The sequence below is a fragment of the Panthera uncia genome, chromosome B4 (assembly GCF_023721935.1).
Source record: "Panthera uncia isolate 11264 chromosome B4, Puncia_PCG_1.0, whole genome shotgun sequence".
Lineage (NCBI taxonomy): Eukaryota > Metazoa > Chordata > Mammalia > Carnivora > Felidae > Panthera > Panthera uncia.
In genome coordinates, this window is record NC_064809.1 from 131,633,342 (window position 1) to 131,651,331 (window position 17,990).

At 52.8% G+C, this 17,990-nt stretch overlaps 1 protein-coding gene across 5 annotated transcripts in view; it reads left to right on the forward strand.

Moving 5' to 3' along the window:
* The window catches only part of SEPTIN3 (septin 3), a 23,648-nt gene that overhangs the window by 3,798 nt on the left and 1,860 nt on the right, over window positions 1–17,990 (forward strand). For 3 of the 5 annotated variants that reach the window (XM_049626449.1, XM_049626452.1, XM_049626451.1), the window contains exons 2-10: window positions 4,413–4,604; window positions 8,421–8,549; window positions 8,969–9,050; window positions 10,140–10,277; window positions 11,654–11,771; window positions 12,630–12,725; window positions 14,328–14,427; window positions 16,132–16,183; window positions 16,475–16,568. In XM_049626449.1, coding sequence (XP_049482406.1) covers window positions 4,413–4,604; window positions 8,421–8,549; window positions 8,969–9,050; window positions 10,140–10,277; window positions 11,654–11,771; window positions 12,630–12,725; window positions 14,328–14,427; window positions 16,132–16,183; window positions 16,475–16,568 — 1,001 coding nt within the window. Of the gene's footprint in view, window positions 1–4,412; window positions 4,605–8,420; window positions 8,550–8,968; window positions 9,051–10,139; window positions 10,278–11,653; window positions 11,772–12,629; window positions 12,726–14,327; window positions 14,428–16,131; window positions 16,184–16,474; window positions 16,946–17,990 lie in introns of those variants that run through there. The other 2 variants (XM_049626450.1, XM_049626453.1) reach the window with 2 other exon arrangements.

Below are 17,990 nucleotides of genomic sequence, written 5' to 3' on the forward strand. Positions count from 1 at the left end.
GGGGCGGGCGCGGCGGCGCGGGGCGCAGGGACGGCGCGGCCGGGCCGCGGGCCGGGCGGGTGGGCGGAGAGCGCGGAGGGGCGAGGCCCGGCTGCGGGGGCCGCTCTGCCCAGGAGGAGCCCGCGCCCCGCTCAGCCTTGCAGCCCCGCGCCCTGAGCATCTCCCGGGAGGAACAGAGACAAAGGAGGATTCATGTCCAAAGGTAGGGCGGCCGGCCGGGCCACCGGCGCCCGCTGGGAGGAGGCTGCGGCCCCGCAAAGCCCGGCTGGAGGTGCTGCCAGAGGGAGGGTTGATGCGCCGAGGAGCCCACGCACGGTGACATATGCACGGACACACGCACACACGGTGGCACACACCCCGAGATATACGTGCCCGAGGAAATGCACACACGGGATCGCGGGGAGATGCAGAGATCCACGGACACACAAGCGGGGACCCAGACGCACACAGAAAGCCCCACGCTAGAGCACACCAAGACACGCACACCACGCACAGGTTATCAGGGCCACCTACAGCCAGATGGGAGACCCGTACTCTGACACAGAGACCCTTCCCCCACACACAGGCGCACACTGAGACAGGCAGAGGCACTGAGACAGCTGGTGGTCTCCAAGGGAACTCATTGGCCTCCAGAGGCCTGGGAATGGGGGAAGGGGGTGTCCCAGGGCCCTTTGCAACTGTGAATGGGAAAGGACTAAGATATCTTCTGTGATTCGTTTTCTGGGAGCGGGGCTGGAGCTGGGGCGGTCTGGAATTGCCTCTGCCAGTGCGGGTGGGGTCTTGAAGGCTGCTAGGGCTGGGAACAGGGGAAGATTCCAGTTCAGGAAGGGAGGGAGAGACCCTTCAACCCCGTCGCCCCCCAGGCAGGTGCTGTTCTGGAAAGATCCCCTCCCCCTGCTGCCACCTTCCCAACAGAGGGGTGGGGTCCCCAGGCCAGACAAAGACAAAGCCATTTGTTTGTCTGTAAAAGAAAGCACCAGGGTCCTTGCTTGGCATTGGGGAGGGGGGTGCTGTTTCTGTGGGGGACTCAAAGCTGAGTCAGGTGGACAATGCCTCTCCCAGAGCATCGATGGGGCAGGTGGCTCCTGGAGGGGGTTCGGAGGGTGGGGGGTGCTGACAGCTCCTCTTCCTCTCCAGAAACCCCCGGAGAGCTGGGAGCTTAGGAGGAACCCAGGGACCATCTAGGCAGGATGGCACTTGAACTATGTCCTGTCACCTTCATCCTGAGCTCTTCCCACCTTTGGGGAACCCCTCCCCCCATCCTTGTTGCAGGGGAGGGAGAGGGTCTCTCTTAACAGAGTCTACCCCTTTGACTGTGGCCGACACAGGAGCCATTTGCTGGCTGGGGGGTCAGCTGCTCTTCGAAGGGAACAGCATGTGAGGGAGAAGAAAGGTGATGGTTCTGAAATGACAGGTGTCTCCCTGTGAGGCATTCATTCATTCATTCATTGCTGAGTGCCTGTGTTATGCTAGTTTCAATGAGGCACAGAGATCAGTGGGACATGGCCTCTTCCCTGAAGAAGGGTGGGAACTAACCTACGTTCAGTGCCAGGTAATTTATGTCCATGCTTTTTATAACGCTCACAGCAACCCAGCAAGGTAGGTACTATGCCCATTTTCCTGAGGAGACAACTGAGCTACAGGGGTCATCCAGGTGGGAGTCAAGCCTGGGCCAGCTGCCCATCTGGGGTTGGCATGGTGGGACCAAGGGAGCTGTCCACGCAGAGGATGGAGCTATAGAATTCAACTCCAGAGCAGTGTTTGTCCTGTTCCTGGGAGCTGTCGGGCACCCTCAGCAGACGATGGACCCTCAGGGGCAAGGTCCTTGTTTGGGGTCCAAAATTCTCTTTGGTATTAAGTCTCGGGTTGGCTGGAGTAGGCTCCCATTTGGCAGCATATGAAATGTCCTGGAAGGGATGGAGGGAAAGAATGAACGTGACGAATACAGGGTATTCAGGGGGGACAAGGAAGCACTGAACAGGGGCGCCCATTTCAGGGAGGAAAGCAGAGGTTGTCCCAGAGGTAGCCCTTGAGCACAATGGTGAAGACGGAGTAGGAGTCGGCCACAGGCTGGGGTGGGGAAGGGTCGTCCAGCAAAGGTCGTGACATAGTGACCCGCCACACGTTTGCGGTACTCGTGGAAGATGCGTTGTTGTTAGCATGTGGCTGGCATGTGATTGGCATGTGGTTGAGAGAGGTAACATGCCATCAGGTGCTCTATACGGTGTGCCCACGGGGGCTAGTAGGTGCTTGGTGGTCCTAGAAGTTGCCCGGGAATCTGGTAGGCGGCCCCTTCTTGGCACCAGGGTCTGTCTTTTGGGAATGCTCTTTTCGAATGCTGCCATGGACGGGCCAGAGCAGAGCAGGCCATAGTTAAGGGCACACACTTTACAAGGATACTAACAAAATCCCCCTTGAAGAAATACAAGACTCACTTTCCAAGTTGGTAGAACAGACCCACCCGCACCCCCAGCCGCCCCCGGATGGATCTGTCTCAGAACATAGGTTGTGAGACCGAATGGGCTTAGCTGTAGAGGCATGAGGGAAGGGGCCTGGGCCAGCCGTGGGAGCAGCTGGGCAGGGAAAGTGGGGCATGGCCTCCAGTGCAGGTGTGCGGAGTGGGGGCCTGGGAGCCACGTGCAGCGAGTGGAGGAGCAGGCCAGGCTGTGAGAGTCAGCTGCTGCAGGGCTGAACCAATCTGGCTGCTGCCTGGAGCCGCCTGGCTGGCAACAGCTTCCCAGGAGGTAGGAGGGAGCCACGCCAGGCCCTGGGGAGGTCCCCAGGCTTTGTCAGATTTGGCTGCGCCCGGGAGTGACGAGGAAAGAACAGTTTCCCATTGGGAGGGAGAGTCTTGCCAGGGCTGGTGGAAGGGCCAGGTGGTGGGGGTACGAGAACAGACTCCCGGCTGAGTCTGGGGGTGGGGGAGGGAGGCACTCCTGTCCCCCCACCCCCCTCTTGCCCATCTGCTGCTCCGTCGGTTCTCCCTGTGAGCCTGAGAAATCTGCAGGAACCACAGGATTCCAGAAGGGCAAAGCTGGAAGAGGTCCTTAAGGGAGCGTGGAGTCCAATAACTATGCTGTGTAATTAGCATTGCTTTCACACGCCCCACTTCATTTTGCCCTGCTGACAAGCTGCTGAACTTGAAAGGGGCAGGGGGCAAGAGGGTCTGGGAGTGAGTGTGAGGCACTGTGCTGGGGGCTTCTAGGCATCATGGTTCATGCGATGCTCACCACAGCCTTAATCATGATCCTGTCCAGTTTCCAGATGGGGAAGCAGGCTCACGGGGGCAGTGGGGGTGTGGGAGGGGATGATTTGCCCAAGTCCACACGTCTGGCAAGTAGCAGGGCCAGGCTCGTTCCGCTGTACCACACGTACCCATTTTATGGATGGGAAAATGGAGTTGCTCGATACTGAAGCCTACCCTGGTAGACATTGGTCCTGCAAGGAAACACACAGATTTCTCTTGTGTGTGAACATACCTGTGATCTGCCAGACCCGGAGGGATGTTGGCCTTTCCCTCCTAGAGAAGGGCTGTGTCCTCAGCCTCCTCTTTCTTTGCTACCCACCATCCCATGAACACACTACGTCATCTTAGGCAAGTGACTGCTCCAATCTGGCTGCGTCTCATCCTCTTCCCACTGGTTGAAAGGGGAGACTTATTCCTTCCACAGATTTAAAACTATGGCTAGGATGATGTCTGGGACCCCTCAGGGCACAGACACCCCTACTTTGCGGTGGTGCTCATGGAACAGAGGGGACACGGAAGCTGGGGGCAGGGGTGGTACTCCTGCGGTGTGAGGGGGTAACCCTATTTGCTTCTAAAAGACAGAGCCACTGAGGTCAGGGACAGTTAATAGATGTTAGGTTCAGTATCCTAAAAGGTCTTAGCACTTTATCTGAGGAGGCATGAGTCAGGTCCGAATAACCCCAAATATCTTCTAGACTGGTGGTTCGCCACTAGGGTTATGCTACCCCCGGGAGACGTTTGGCACTGTCTAGGGATATTTTTGGTTGTCACACCTGACGTCAGGGATGCCACCAAACACCCTACAGTGCACGGGACAGCCCTCCGCAATAATTATCCAGCCCCAAATGTCAACAGGACCAAGGTGGAGAAGCCTGGGACTGGACACACAGACATGCTTTGGAGCAGCGAGTGCACAAGAAAGTGCCCCAGCGGCTGGAGAGGCTGGGCACTGATCCCAGTCTCGCATCTGACTTGCTCTGTGTCTTAGGGAAGGCCTTTCCCCCTGGACCTCGCTCTCTCCGTGAAATGAGGTGCCCACACTGGGTGACACCTGAGGTCCCTTCCAGTCCCAACTCTTTGTAATTCTGTATCAACAGAACAATACCGTAGCTTCTGTGCGACTTCTGTTTGCCTCCAGCCCACTTCTCCCACCTTGGCTCTGCAGGGCTCCCGGAGGCCAGGACGGACGCAGCCATGTCAGAGCTGGTGCCGGAGCCCAGGCCTAAGCCGGCAGTGCCCATGAAACCCGTTAGCATCAACTCAAACCTGCTGGGCTACATTGGCATCGACACCATCATCGAGCAGATGCGCAAGAAGACCATGAAGACTGGTTTCGACTTCAACATCATGGTGGTCGGTATGAAAGGCAATGGGGTCACTGGAGGCCACGGTGGCGGGCAGCGCTGAGGATCCTGTTTCTTTCCCTAGGATTGGCCTCAGCCCTGGCTTCCTTAGGATGAGCTTTTATCGGGAGGAAAGATTTCACGATGCTGATCACGAAAGCTTAAGCCTCTTCTCAAGACTAGTTGATCCAGGGGTGGAAACTTTGGGGGGATTGTCAGCCTGGCCCCGTCATGGGTGGATGGACACAGGCAGCCTCTTAGGCACGCTCAGCCTGTTTTCAGGTGTGTGACGTGGGGAAATCATCAGTGTCCTTTCCCGCTGGTGTCAGATAGAGGGTGATCTTACTCTTTTTTTTAGTGTTTATTTGTTTTTGAGAGCGAGAGTGAGAGAGAGCAGGCATGAGCTGGGGAGGGCCAGAGAGAGAGGGAGACAGAGGATCCGAAGCAGCCTCTACGCTGACAGCAGCGAGCTCCATGCAGGGCTGGAACTCACGAACCACGAGATCACGACCTGAGCCAAAGTCAGACACTCAATTGACTAAGCCACCCAGGCACCCCGAGGGTGGTCTTGTTTCTGCTCTTTTGTAGTACTTTAAGGTTTAAAGAGAATTTCCAGGACATTGATTGGTCACTGAGTAGTGTCGCTGGGTCACAGAATGTAAGAGCAGGAAGGGACCCTTGCCTGATATCAGTAGGACATTCACTCAGTTGCTGAAACAGGGACCTGGGCATCATCTTTCTTTCTCCTTTCTCCCCCAGTCCAATCGGTCATCAAGACCTGTCAGTTTTGCCTTGTGAATCTCCCTTAGGTCTGTCGACTTATTTCCATCTCCACTGTGACCACTCTTTGTTGAACTAGGTCTCCCACCTGGATTGCCACAGCCACTGGACTCAGTGCTGCTCAGAGATAAGGGGCTGGCTGGAGTTTAAATCATCTGACAAGTCTTGCTATAAAAAACATCAACTGAAGGGCGCCTGGGTGGCTCAGTTGGTTAAGTGTCTGACTTTGGCTCAGGTCATGATCTCGCTGTTCGTGGGTTCGAGGCCCGCATCAGGCTCTGTGCTGACAGCTGGGAGCCTGGAGCCTGCTTCGGATTCTGGGTCTCCCGCTCTCTCTACCCCTCCCCTGCTTGTGCTCTGTCTCTTTCTGTCTCCCAAAAATAAATGTTAAAAAAAAAAATGGAAAAATGCCCCATCAACTGAACTAAACAGTGTGCTTCGTGTTAAGGTCAATTTACTTTCTGGTGCAAATTTCTTATCTCAAGAATGAGTAGCAAATGGTTCATGGACCTCGGCCCCCAGGCCACACTTTGAGGGGCAGTGACCCTCCTGGTCCTCTGTCTTCCTTTTGCTTCACTCCATTATCCATCAGTGACTGAATAATTTTTCCAACCTGCAGAACTCCTCAGGTCACCCAGCCTACTTAAAACCCTTCAGTAGATTTAAGGACTTAAACTCCTAGCCTGGTCTGGGTGCTACCCTGCCACTCACCTGTTACCACCTCCAGCCTGGCGTTCTCCTCCTCGCTTGTGAGGAAAGTTTTCCTGGACTCTGCTGTGCTCTTCCCTGCCTCTGAGCCTTTGACTATGCCTTTCCCTCTGTTTAGAACTCCCTTCCAGCTTCTCCTGGGTCTTTCAAAGTTACTCTGCAGGTTTCAGCTTCGTTGTTGCTTCTACCTAGAAGTCCTCGATTGCAGAAAAACTGGATTACATTCCCTCCAGTTTGCTGCTATAATGCCCCGGGGCTATCTCTTTCATAGCAATTATTGTGACATACCGTAACCTCCTGCTTACTATGTTTTGGTCTTCCTCATGCTAAATGGCTTCTTGAGGGTAAGGATGATGTCTTGTTCACCTCTCCACCTCCAATTCTGGCACAGCACTTGGCACTCGAGTACTTAGTGAGCAAGAGACCTCAGAAAACAACCAGACCAGGAATGAGAGAGACGTACAGGCTACATGGGCTGCTTCTTCATCCGCGCCGTGGGGAGAGACGCTGCCGATCAGCCATGGCTCACGTTCAGGACTGAGCTGATGGGTAGTCTTTTTAACATATGGGTCTTGGTGGCTACTACCGGTTGAGCAGCTAGAATGAGAAATGCAGCTTCTTTCTTTGCTATCTCTGGTCTCATCAGCTCCCCCGCTTGCCACCGCGTTGTCGGTAAAGAAACCAGGGGAGCAAACGCGGCCAGTCCAAGGTGTTCAGGGAAGGAGCACAGTTGGGTCTGGAGCTTTAGGCTCTTCCCCCCCCCCCCCCAGCCTGGTCCTTTTCCGCATATACCACAGGGATGCCCTAGATCAGCACTTCTTTTCAAAATTTTTTAAAAAAATTTATTTTTTTGAGGGAGAGAGCATGTACCTGAGTGCGAGCAGGCGAGGGGCAGAGAGAGAGGGAGAGAGAAGATCCCCAAACAGGTTCCGCACTGTCAGTGCAGGGCTGACGCGGGGCTCGAACCCACAAACCGTGAGATCATGACCTGAGCCGAAATCAAGAGTCAGACACTTAACCGACTGAGCCACCCGGGGGCCCCCAGGCCGGCACTTCTGACTTTACTGTGCACATGATTCATCTGGAAGTCCTGCCTAAGTGCAGATTTTGAATCATAGGGCTGGGGCGGGGCCCGGGACCCTGCATTTCAAGCGTCCAGGCGATGCTGACACCATTCAGCAGTTTGCAGGGCCTGCTTGTGTGATCCTTGTGTGTGTAAAAGTTTGAGGAGCACGGGGGCACCTGGGTGGCTCAGTCAGTTGGGCGTCTGACTTTGGCTCAGGTCATGACCTCATGGTTTGTGGGTTCAAGCCCCGCGTCGGGCTCTGTGCTGACAACTTGGAGCCTGGAGCCTGCTTCAGGTTCTGTGTCTCCTTCTCTCTCTGCCCCTCCCCAACTTGTGCTCTGTCTCTCTATGTCTCTCAAAAAAATAAATAAATGTAAAAAAAATTAAAAAAAAAAAGTTTGAGGAGCACGGCTTGGGCCAGTGGTTTTCAAGTACCCTTTAGTTGCAAAACTCCTCCTTGGAATGAAATCTGCTGTTGCACGATGTGTGTAAAACAGGTCAAAATGGGGTGCCTGATTGGCTCAGTCAGTAGAGCATGTGACTTAAAAAAATTTTTTTTAATGTTTATTTATTTTTGAGAGAGAGAGAGAGTGAGTGAGCCTGGGAGGAGGGGCAGAGAGAGAGGGGACACAGAATCTAAAGCAAGCTCCAGGCTCTGAGCTGTCAGCACGGAGCCCGATCAGGGCTCAAACTCACGAACCGCGAGATCATGACCTGAGCTGAAGTCAGACGCTCAACCGACTGAGCCACCCAGGTGCCCTACCTTGCACATATTAGGTGGGGGCTAATCTCTCTAGGAGCACTTCAGCTGGGGATAAAGAGAGCTCTGCCATGGGATTCACAGGGCTGTGGGATTCAAAGGCAAATTTTGCTAGCAGATGTTATGTATGCACTGAGGCAGTATCAGAGGGCCAAGGAGTTCCGCTGTGACATTTAGATTATTAAAGACTAAAAACGTGAGTGGAGCAGAAACAAAACAGAATGTCACTACACTAGACAAATACAGCGGGTTTCCCCCTTCCCAGTGGTCCTGGAACTCTGGAAAGGAGGAAAGAATGTGGAATTCAACTGATGTCCCAAGTCCCCCTCTAGTACCAGGGAACTGTTCCCACCTGCCTTCTCTCCCACTCAGTCCTTTGCCCCCAGTGAATGATGAACTGGGGGCATGGCCTGGATCAAGGCTCTAGAATTCTGTAGGCTCATGGGAGAGATGGCCTGCTCAGGAGGTGGACACGGGTCTTCCCCACCGTGTCACCCTCCTCCTGTCTTGTGGCAGGTCAGAGCGGACTGGGCAAGTCAACGCTGGTCAACACGCTCTTCAAATCCCAGGTGAGCCGCAAGGCCTCCAGCTGGAACCGGGAGGAGAAGATCCCCAAGACTGTGGAGATCAAAGCTATTGGGCACGGTGAGGACCGGGCAGGACCCCTGTGGCCGCTGTTCAGAAGGGTCTCTGCCAGAGAGGGAGAGACGGGCAAATGAAAGGCAATCTCAAGACAGAAGAGAACAGAGGTCTGAAGTCTGTGAAGCCAACTCCTTGGCTAGAAAAGGGAGGGGGGATTAAAAAGGAAAGAGGTGGAGCTCGAGCTGGATGATAAAACGAGGGTGGGATTTAGACAAGCAGAAAGAAGCAGGGAGGGCCGGCAGGTGCAGGGAACAGCGTGAATAGAGCTATGGAGGTGGGAAGACCCAGAACTCGACTTTTCCAGTAATTGGTCCTGAGGAAGGAAGGAAGGAGCCTGGGTCTCCCTGACCGGTAGGAAGCAGGGTACCCGGCATCAGCTGGAAGAGTGACCTCCCTGGTGCCTTCTCTGTTCACCCCCCCAGTGATAGAGGAAGGCGGGGTCAAAATGAAGCTGACGGTCATCGATACCCCGGGCTTCGGAGACCAGATCAACAATGAAAACTGGTATATGTCTGCCTGTGAGATTTCTGCCCTAAAGACTCTGCAAGGAAGATGCTGAACACGGTTCAGATTCATTCCCATCGAGAGCCATCTGTACCCTTCATGCCGAGGGGTTAAGTGGGAAGGCTTACTAACGGACCGCAGAGGGGCTTTAGAAAGAGGCGAGGGAAGAGGCTCTGGTGGGAGGCCTGTGCAGAAGGAATTTGGGCTGTGGGGTTACCTACAGGTGGCCGAAGGGCAGGGTGGACAGAACAAGGGGAGCGGTGGTAGGTTGACCTGAAGGCTGTGGCAGAGCTTGGCCTGTGGGCAGTGTCTTAGCCCTGGAAGAAGAGAGGAGGGTGGGCCATGTCTATGAGGAGAGAGCCTCTGGGACTTCACCGAGCAAAGCTGCAGTGCGTATGCAGCCAAGGAGGGCTGTGCAGAATGTAGATGGGAAGTTCCAGGCAGAAGTTTGCTCCCAGATAGGGATGGAGACCATTGTTCCTCTGTGAGGGAGCTGGGTTCTGCCACGGATAGGCAGGGCCACTGGACAGCACAGCTTGGAACCTTCTTGGAAAAGTGACCCATCGTCCTCTTTCCTGGTGTTTTGAATGCTCCTTGAAGGAGAAAGGTGATCGTAACATTGGCAGCAGTCAGGGTAATGAGTTGTTGCCACGTTGAATATTTTCTGTATGCCATTGCTATGTTAAGGTCCAAACCTCTGTTCTTGTGCGTGCCTCTAGGCAGCCGTGGGTCCTCCCATTTTACTTGTGAGCAAACAGCCTCAGGGAAGGTAGAGACTTCCTCAGAGCCTCCCAGCTAATAAGGAATGGAGGTGGGGAGAGTGTGTGTTGCTTTCTGAAAGAGTGGGACGGGGTTCTGCAGGATCCTCTGGCCCAGTCAGAGGACCGGGTCTCCATGGGGGTTCTAGCCTTGCTGATGAGGAAAGCCGTCCGTGGGAGCCTGAGGGAGGGTGGGCAACCCACCCCAGGCCCCCCCCAGGGGAGGTAGAAACGAGAGGGATGTGAGGGCCCTGCTGCCTGACCATGTCTAAGGTGAGCCCCCAAGTCCTGTCTCTCTGGGACATCCGTCTGCTTTCTTCCCACCCCCCAGCTGGGAGCCCATCGAGAAGTACATCAATGAACAGTATGAGAAGTTCCTGAAGGAGGAGGTCAACATCGCCAGGAAGAAACGCATCCCTGACACTCGTGTCCACTGCTGCCTCTACTTTATCTCCCCCACGGGACACTCGTATGTACCAGTCCCATGCCCATGGCCACACCTAGCTCTGGTTTGCATCATTCTCCAGTGGATAACTAATCCCTGAATTGAGCTGGGGCCCCGGATGAGCCCCAGTGTAGTCATGGCCCTGTGATCCCCTAGACTTCCCCCCAAGAAGGCTGACTTTCTTACCAGGAGAGTAAAGCTGACCAACACCAGCCCCCCATGCTGCCCACTGGTGTTCTAGCACAACTGTGCCAGCAGAGAGGGGTCGACGTGTGAACACAGAGGGCTCCTCGCTTATTCAGTAGATCTCTGCTTTGCCCAAGGCTGGGGGTGGGGGATGGGCAGCAGACGAGTAAGACGGGAGCAGGCAGGGTTGTTGAATTGGGGTGGGTGTTTGAGGTGGGTGTGGGACCCCGCTGTAGGCATTTGGTGGGTGGCCAGCCCAGCATGTCTAGAGATGAAGGCTGGCAACGAGCAGAGCATGCTGGGAAGTCCAGTTGTGAGTCGCAGATGGGACAGCACGATAAAGGAGTGTGGACCTGGGATAGAGAGATCCAAGTGGGCACGCAGGCATGCCTTCCATAGCTTAGTACTGAGCCCGTCTGCTGGGCCAGAGTTCAGTTCTTGGGAGGACGACACAGGCAAGGCAGACCCCCAGGTTTGGGGGAACCAGGTAGTCAGCAGGTGTTTGAGGGTGGGGCCCAGGGACTCAATAAAAAGGTTTGCTTTCTCCTTCCCTGGAATGTGGACCCAAGGTCAGAGCAAGCCAGCAGACAGCCTGACTTAGTAAGTCCCCAGGACTGTGAACTAGAGCCAGACTGGGGCCCCAGAGCCTCGGGGGAGCTGGGCCCTCAGAATGAGGAGAGCCAAGGTCCCCAGCTGGGCCCCTGCAGGACTAAGTGCGGGCTGGGAGAAGGCCCATGAAAAAGTGCGGTCCTGGGGGCGCCTGGAGCCCCAGGCGGAACACGTGACTCTTGATCTCCGGGCTGTGGCTTCCAGCCCCACACTGGGCATGGAGATTACTTAACAACAACAACAACAAAAAAAGTGCTGTCCCATTAGCAGAATAAGATAAACAAGTAACCGTGACCCAAGGACACATAGGCAGAGACGACAGTCCACAGCTGTTCCCAGAAGAAAAAGATCCCCACGGCAGGCAAGCTGTTCTGAAGGAGCAGTGTGAGTAGGGCAGGATTGGAAGAGAAAGGGAGATGGTGGTCCAAGTGGGGGCAGAGACTTGGAGTCTGTTCCGCAGGCTGTCAGGAGAGGGAGCAGCCCCTTGGCCTCAGCCAGTTTTCCCGGCCCAGTCCCTCTGTCCCGAGGGTGGCCCTGGAGTGGTGGCAGTGGCTGAGTGGGGGAGGGCAAGGTGGCTCTGACACCCCACCTTCTCTGGGCCCCAGCTTACGACCTCTCGATCTGGAGTTCATGAAACACCTCAGCAAAGTTGTGAACATCATCCCTGTCATTGCTAAGGCTGACACCATGACCCTGGAGGAGAAGTCTGAATTCAAGCAAAGGGTGAGAAGGCCCCTCCTCCTTTTCCTGTCCCCACCCTTCCCCCTCCTCTGGTCCAAACCATGTCCTCTCCTTGATTATTATACAACCCCCCTTCCCACCCAGCTCCTGTTTAGCCATTAAAGAAGCTGGGCTGACAGTGTCTGTGGACACAGAGAAGTTTGCAGCCTCAGGCTGCCTTCTTCCCAGCCACCAAACTTACTGGCAGAGACCGCTGAATACATAAACCACCATACACATGAGAGACCACTCCTCGATGTTAGCTTGCTTGAAGGGCTAAACTAATTAATTAACTTCCCGCTAGTGTTTATTAGTGTCTTCTGTAAGCTCCTCCCTGTGCTGGATGCATGGGGTTGGAGGTAGGGGCATGTGGGTGAAGTATAAAGACATTGCTCCCTTCAAAAAAATTACAATCAGGTAGACCACTGAAGAAGTCCTGGGTGGCTTCCTGGAGGAGGTGAGACATAAGTCGAGCTTGGGGAGAGGGCAGACCTATAGGCTTAGGGTGGGGAGCCCCACTTCTCTTCCCTGCAAACAGGAATATGTGGAATCTGTACTCAGCTTGTCTAAATCCTAATCTTATGGACCCTGCGATGAGCAAGCTGCACCCCCAGACTGTTCCTCAGCTCAGGCTGGGCTGTAGTGGCTGTATGACTGGGGCTCATGTTTATTAGGATCTTCCTGCTGCTCAGGGCCTTGGAGTTCGAAGATGACTGGATTAGAAAAGGCTGATTCATCCCTCTGACTTCAGCACACACGTGCACACACATACACACACACTCACACCTGTGTGAGCATACCCCACCCCCTCCCCGCATTATCCTGACACTTGGCTACCTTGCTTCTCTTCCTTGCCCCTAGGTTCGAAAGGAGCTTGAAGTAAATGGCATCGAGTTCTACCCACAGAAGGAATTTGATGAGGATTTGGAGGACAAGACGGAGAATGACAAAATCCGGGTGGGTGCCTCGGGCTCTGTTCATCACACAAATGCCCCCCTTGTTACCAGTGGGATGTGGACCGTGTACCCCTCCTGTCTTTCCACCTGCTTTTCCCCTTTCATACTCTCTGCCCCACCTCTCCTGACCCAGACCAGAAGTGACATGGGACAGGATGAGGACTGGGGCCCTTGCCGGGACTGTGAACTTTGCACCCAGAAAGCCAAAGTTGGTGTCCATCCCAGGCCACCCAAAAAGTTCTTCCCCCACAGGGCCTGGCAAAACCAGGGTGTGGTTGATGGAAGGGCATGGACAGGAAGAGCATCAGGCTGGGGTCCAAGGTGTCTATGCTCTAGTCAGAGCTCTGCCTCAGTGTCCCCTCCATAAAGTGTAGGGCCCAGGCTAAGTGAGTGGCTTAGAGGCTTTCTTTCCCCTAGAGGAACCGTTTTAAAAAATGAAACATCAGGCAGACCTTCTGTATATGAAACATGAAAACAGAGCTGCTCTGGCTCAGCGACACAGGCACAGAGCACTGTCTTCTCAGCAGTCCCTGGGGTGTCTCCTGGGGATGCTAAGGCTTCATGTGATGTCCGTGGTCCCTTTCAATGTCAAACTTCTACAATTCTGGGACTTTACATCATAATCATGAGTTCTCGTCTGGGCTTTTCTACTAACCACTGTGACCTAAGACAGATCATTTACTTGCTATGGTCTTGTGTCTCCTCCTGGGTTAAGGGTGAATAATCTACCAGAAGCCCCTTACCTGATATAGCTGAGACACGTACAGGTTAATTGGAAAAGCCCATCAAAGTGAAGAAATCATTTAAAAAACGATGCCTACAAATCCTCAGTGTTTTTAAGGAAATATTTCACTAAATGATTAAGTGAAAATAAAACGTATGCATCCCATTCATTAAGCATTCTTTCCATATTGAGACAAGGCTGCTTCTTTGAGAATAAGTTCAATCTTAAGACAAACGCAGCTCACCTTTATCAGGTCTTTCTGAAACTCACGTTTCAGAGAAACAACTCTCCACGGTCATACGTCCTCAGCTTCCATAATAGTTCATTTGTCCAGTAACAAGGACACATCAGGCAAACAGATTTGGGAACAAACGGCTGTCTTGGTGAACATTCAGCCCATCTGGGGGAGCGGAGGGGCCCACGAACATCAGACAGTGGCCTTGGAGCTCTGAGAGGTCAGCGGACGTGGGCTTCTGCCAGTAGGTTTCACGCGAGGTAGCGTGAAGCATCAGTTACGTGGTTGTCAGATGGGTAGGTATCACTTCAGAGAGGTCTTTCTATCCTCTCTTAGCTCGCAGAGTTGTTCCAAGCCAAACCAAACGCATTAAAGCAATAAAAAGTACAAAGCGTTCTCCTGGTGAAGGAAGGCCAACTTACCGAGGTGAACCAGCCAGGTAGGGGTGCAATCAGGGGTTGGACCCAGGACTTCAGACTCCTTTTCAGGAGACAAGAGCCTTGCCCTTGCCCCTTGCCATCAGTGGGATCACTGAATGAGCATCAGAAATGTGCAGTTCCAGGGTAGAGGCCCAAGACTCTATGCCGTCCTTGGAGGCCCAGACGACACAGGAGGTTGACGTGCACATGTGTGTGGTTTGTCAGCAGGAGAGCATGCCTTTCGCTGTGGTGGGCAGCGACAAGGAGTACCAAGTGAATGGCAAGCGGGTCCTCGGCAGAAAAACTCCCTGGGGGATCATCGAAGGTAATCCAATGCATCTTCTTGAAAAACTGGTTGCTGGTCAATTACGCTTATTTATTAAGCATCTATAGTTCAGGGCGCTGTCCTGGCACGTAAGATGTAAACTGAATGCCAGCCAGACCCTGCCGTAAGGAGCTTACTGTCTAATTGAGAAGATGAATCTCAGAGGCAGGAAGTGATTAAAGGCCAAGTTAGCACCTGACTGGGAGACGCTGACTTTGACTCGTGTGTCAAAGGAGTCGAGAGCATAGAGAGGTTAATGAGCACTGAAAAAGCCAGAGAAAGGTTTTCACATGAAAGGGGACATGAGCCGACAGACTGCTGAAGGGTGGTTCAGATGTGGCCATTTTCATTTTGTTATGAATGGACGGGGCCTCTAGAAGGTCAATAGCGATTCTGAAAGTTTTCAAAGAATTGCATTAGCGATCTCTTTCAATGTGATAACCTTCTGCAGGGAGCAGGGTGACGTGACTGTTCTCAGAACATGAGCTTCTGAGGGCCTTGAGTCTCAGACAGGTTAAGGGTCTTGGCCAAGATCACGTGACTTGTTAGGGGTGAAACTGGGACTTCAGACCCAGATTTCAATTCCACAACTGAATTTATTCCATTTTCCAAACCAAGTTCATCTCATTGTACCACATTGTCTCTCATTTGCCTATGGCCCTGTGTTGGAATTTTTTTTTTTTTAAATATCATTTTCTCACTGCCTTGAATTGGAATATTTTTTTTTAAAACGTTTATTTATCTTTGACAGAGAGAGAGAGACAGAGCATGAGCGGGGGAGGGGCAGAGAGAGAGGGAGACACAGAATCGGAAGCAGGCTCCAGGCTGCGAGCTGTCGGCACAGAGCCCGATGCGGGGCTCGAACTCACAGACCATGAGATCATGACCTGAGCCGAAGTCGGATGCTCGACCGACTGAGCCACCCAGGCGCCCCTTGAATTGGAATCTTTTATTTATTTATTTATTTATTTATTAATTATTTTTTTTTTTTGAATTGGAATCTTTTCATGAGAATGTCTGTCTTGTCCATTAGATTGTGGGACTAGAGGGTTCATGTCTTAATTCCCTTCTGCCCCCATAGTCCTTGGCAAGTGATTTGCAGATAGTAGGTACTCAATCTGTATTGAATTAGATTCATCATGTAGTGCATCACTTTTTTAAGATAGGTCGATAGTTATTTGCTGTGTGTGTTACTGTCTTCCAATCAGGTTATAAGCTCCTTAAGGATAGGAATTGTGTCTTAGGTCTTGGGCAGATTTTTAGACCCTCTCTGTGTTAGTTTCCTTTCCTATAAAGTGGGAAATAAAATTGTCCCTATTAGCTGTTATTTCACAGAGTCTAGAATAGTATCGTATTATTGTAGCTGCTCAATAAATATTTGTTCAGGGGCACCTGGGTGGCTCAGTGGGTTAAGCGTCTGACTCTTGGTCTCAGCTTGGGTCTTGATCTCAGGGTCATGAGTTCAGGCCCCACGTTGGGCTCCATGCTGGGCATGAATCCTACTTAAAAATAAATAAATAAATATTTGTTCAATGAATAAAATCCCATGCACGGAAGTGCCAGGATGAGCAAACCTCTGGAAGGCTTACAATACATTATGTGTCCTGTGGCTCCCTCCTAAATGCCAACATGATCTGAACAGAAGTTCATCTGCTGGGGGTTGCGACATTAGTGAAGTGACCACCTGTTTTGTTTTGTTCACAGTGGAAAACCTCAACCACTGTGAGTTTGCCCTGCTTCGAGACTTCGTCATCAGGTGAGATGCACCCCTTCCCTTGGATGGCAGGTTTATTTATTTGGGGTCAGGAGGCCATCGGTTCAGATCTACTTCCTCCGTCTCCGGGATTCTCTGACAGAGCTCTCTGCCCCCATTCCAGCTCCCATCATGAAGCAAAGGGGCTGAAGAAGTATCATTAGCTCTCTGGCATGGGTCCCAGTCACTGGGGCCAGGCCATGGAAGTGACATGTTAACCTCGGATGTGGGTCAGTCTCTTCCTCTTCCCACCCTTCATCACATCCCTCTCTCTTCTCACCCTTTGTCCTTCAGGACCCACCTCCAGGACCTCAAGGAAGTGACACACAACATCCACTATGAGACCTACAGGGCCAAGCGGCTTAATGACAACGGAGGCCTCCCTCCGGTGAGCGTGGACACAGAGGAAAGCCACGACAGTAACCCATGACGACCCTTTCTCTATATCATCACACATACCCACTTCTCCACACACGCATCCCGGTACCACCACCACCCACCTTCTTCCTTTCTACTCTGTCCCCCAGGCCTGTCTGGTGTTTGTGGAGTTTGTCTACAGTGTGTGTGTGTGTGTGTGTGTGTGTGAGAGAGAGAGAGAGAGAGAGAGAGAGTGTGTGTGTGTGCACGCGTGTGTATACATGTGCAGGGGTGAGGTATTTTCACTGCCCTCCCTGGAAAGTCCCTTGTAAGTTTGGTTCCTCCATGGCTGTCCATTATCTGTCTCCTTTCCTTGTGTCCCAGAACAAAGCCGTGTGCCTCACTCAAGAGGTCTAGGGGAGGTTTCATTTAAAAATGATGGGGAGCAGGTGAGCCACAGGTAACTCTTTCTTATCTCTGAACCCGCCCACAAACTGGAACTGCAGAGACTCTCTGAGGACAGCTTCGGAGCTGGACCTGGCGGGGGTGGGGGGTGGGGGGTGGCAGTCTAGGGTGAGGCTAGGACTGCCTAGGGGTGGGAAGGTCAAGGGAGAGCAGGGTAGACCGGAGCGGGGTTTCTGCAGAAAGATTTAGTGCCCAGAGGTGGAGAAGAGAGCTCTACCCTTGAGTCTGTGTTGCCTTCACTGTCCAAACCCCACCACCTGTCACTGTCTGTCGTGGTTGCAGACTGCTGCTTTGCACACGTGCCTCGCCTCACTCATCTCTCCTCCCATTTTCTCCCTTTCTCCCCCTGCCCTCATTCTTTCATCCTGCCCCTCTCTGACTTCTTTCAATTGCTTTGAGTCTAATCCACTTTAGCTACATTTCTATATTTAGGATTTATGCCCAGTCTACTTTCAAAAATGACTTTAGGCCACCTTAAAATAAAATCACAGCCAAGGCACGTGACAGTACAAACCGAAATTACGAGAGAAATCAGATCCACAGGGAGGAGTGGGAAAGAAAGCTTCTGGCGCGCACAATGACTGTGTGTTGGCCCAGGCAAAGGAGGAAACAACGAGTTACGTAGTTCCCAGTATCTGGCTCAAAAGCACATGTGCTGGTCAAGTGAGACAGTCTTTCCTTAGGCGTTAAGTTCTAGAAGACTTGAGCCTCAACAAGTTTTAAGAGCGATACACGATCTTTGCCTTTCTCAGTGGTTTGGCTTCAGAGACCAATTTTAAACGGCACCTCCGTTTTCCCCATCAGGATTCTTCCTCCTTAACGCTGGCTTCTCTGCTACTCACTTCCCATATATGCTTGACTCCCTTTTGACTTCTTTTCCGTTCTCTCGCACTGTGCATGTCTGTCGGTCTGTCTGTCTTTCTCTGCTTTTCCCTGATTCCCCTTCCTGACCCCTGTAGACATTCCTAACCATACCCACATACAGTTA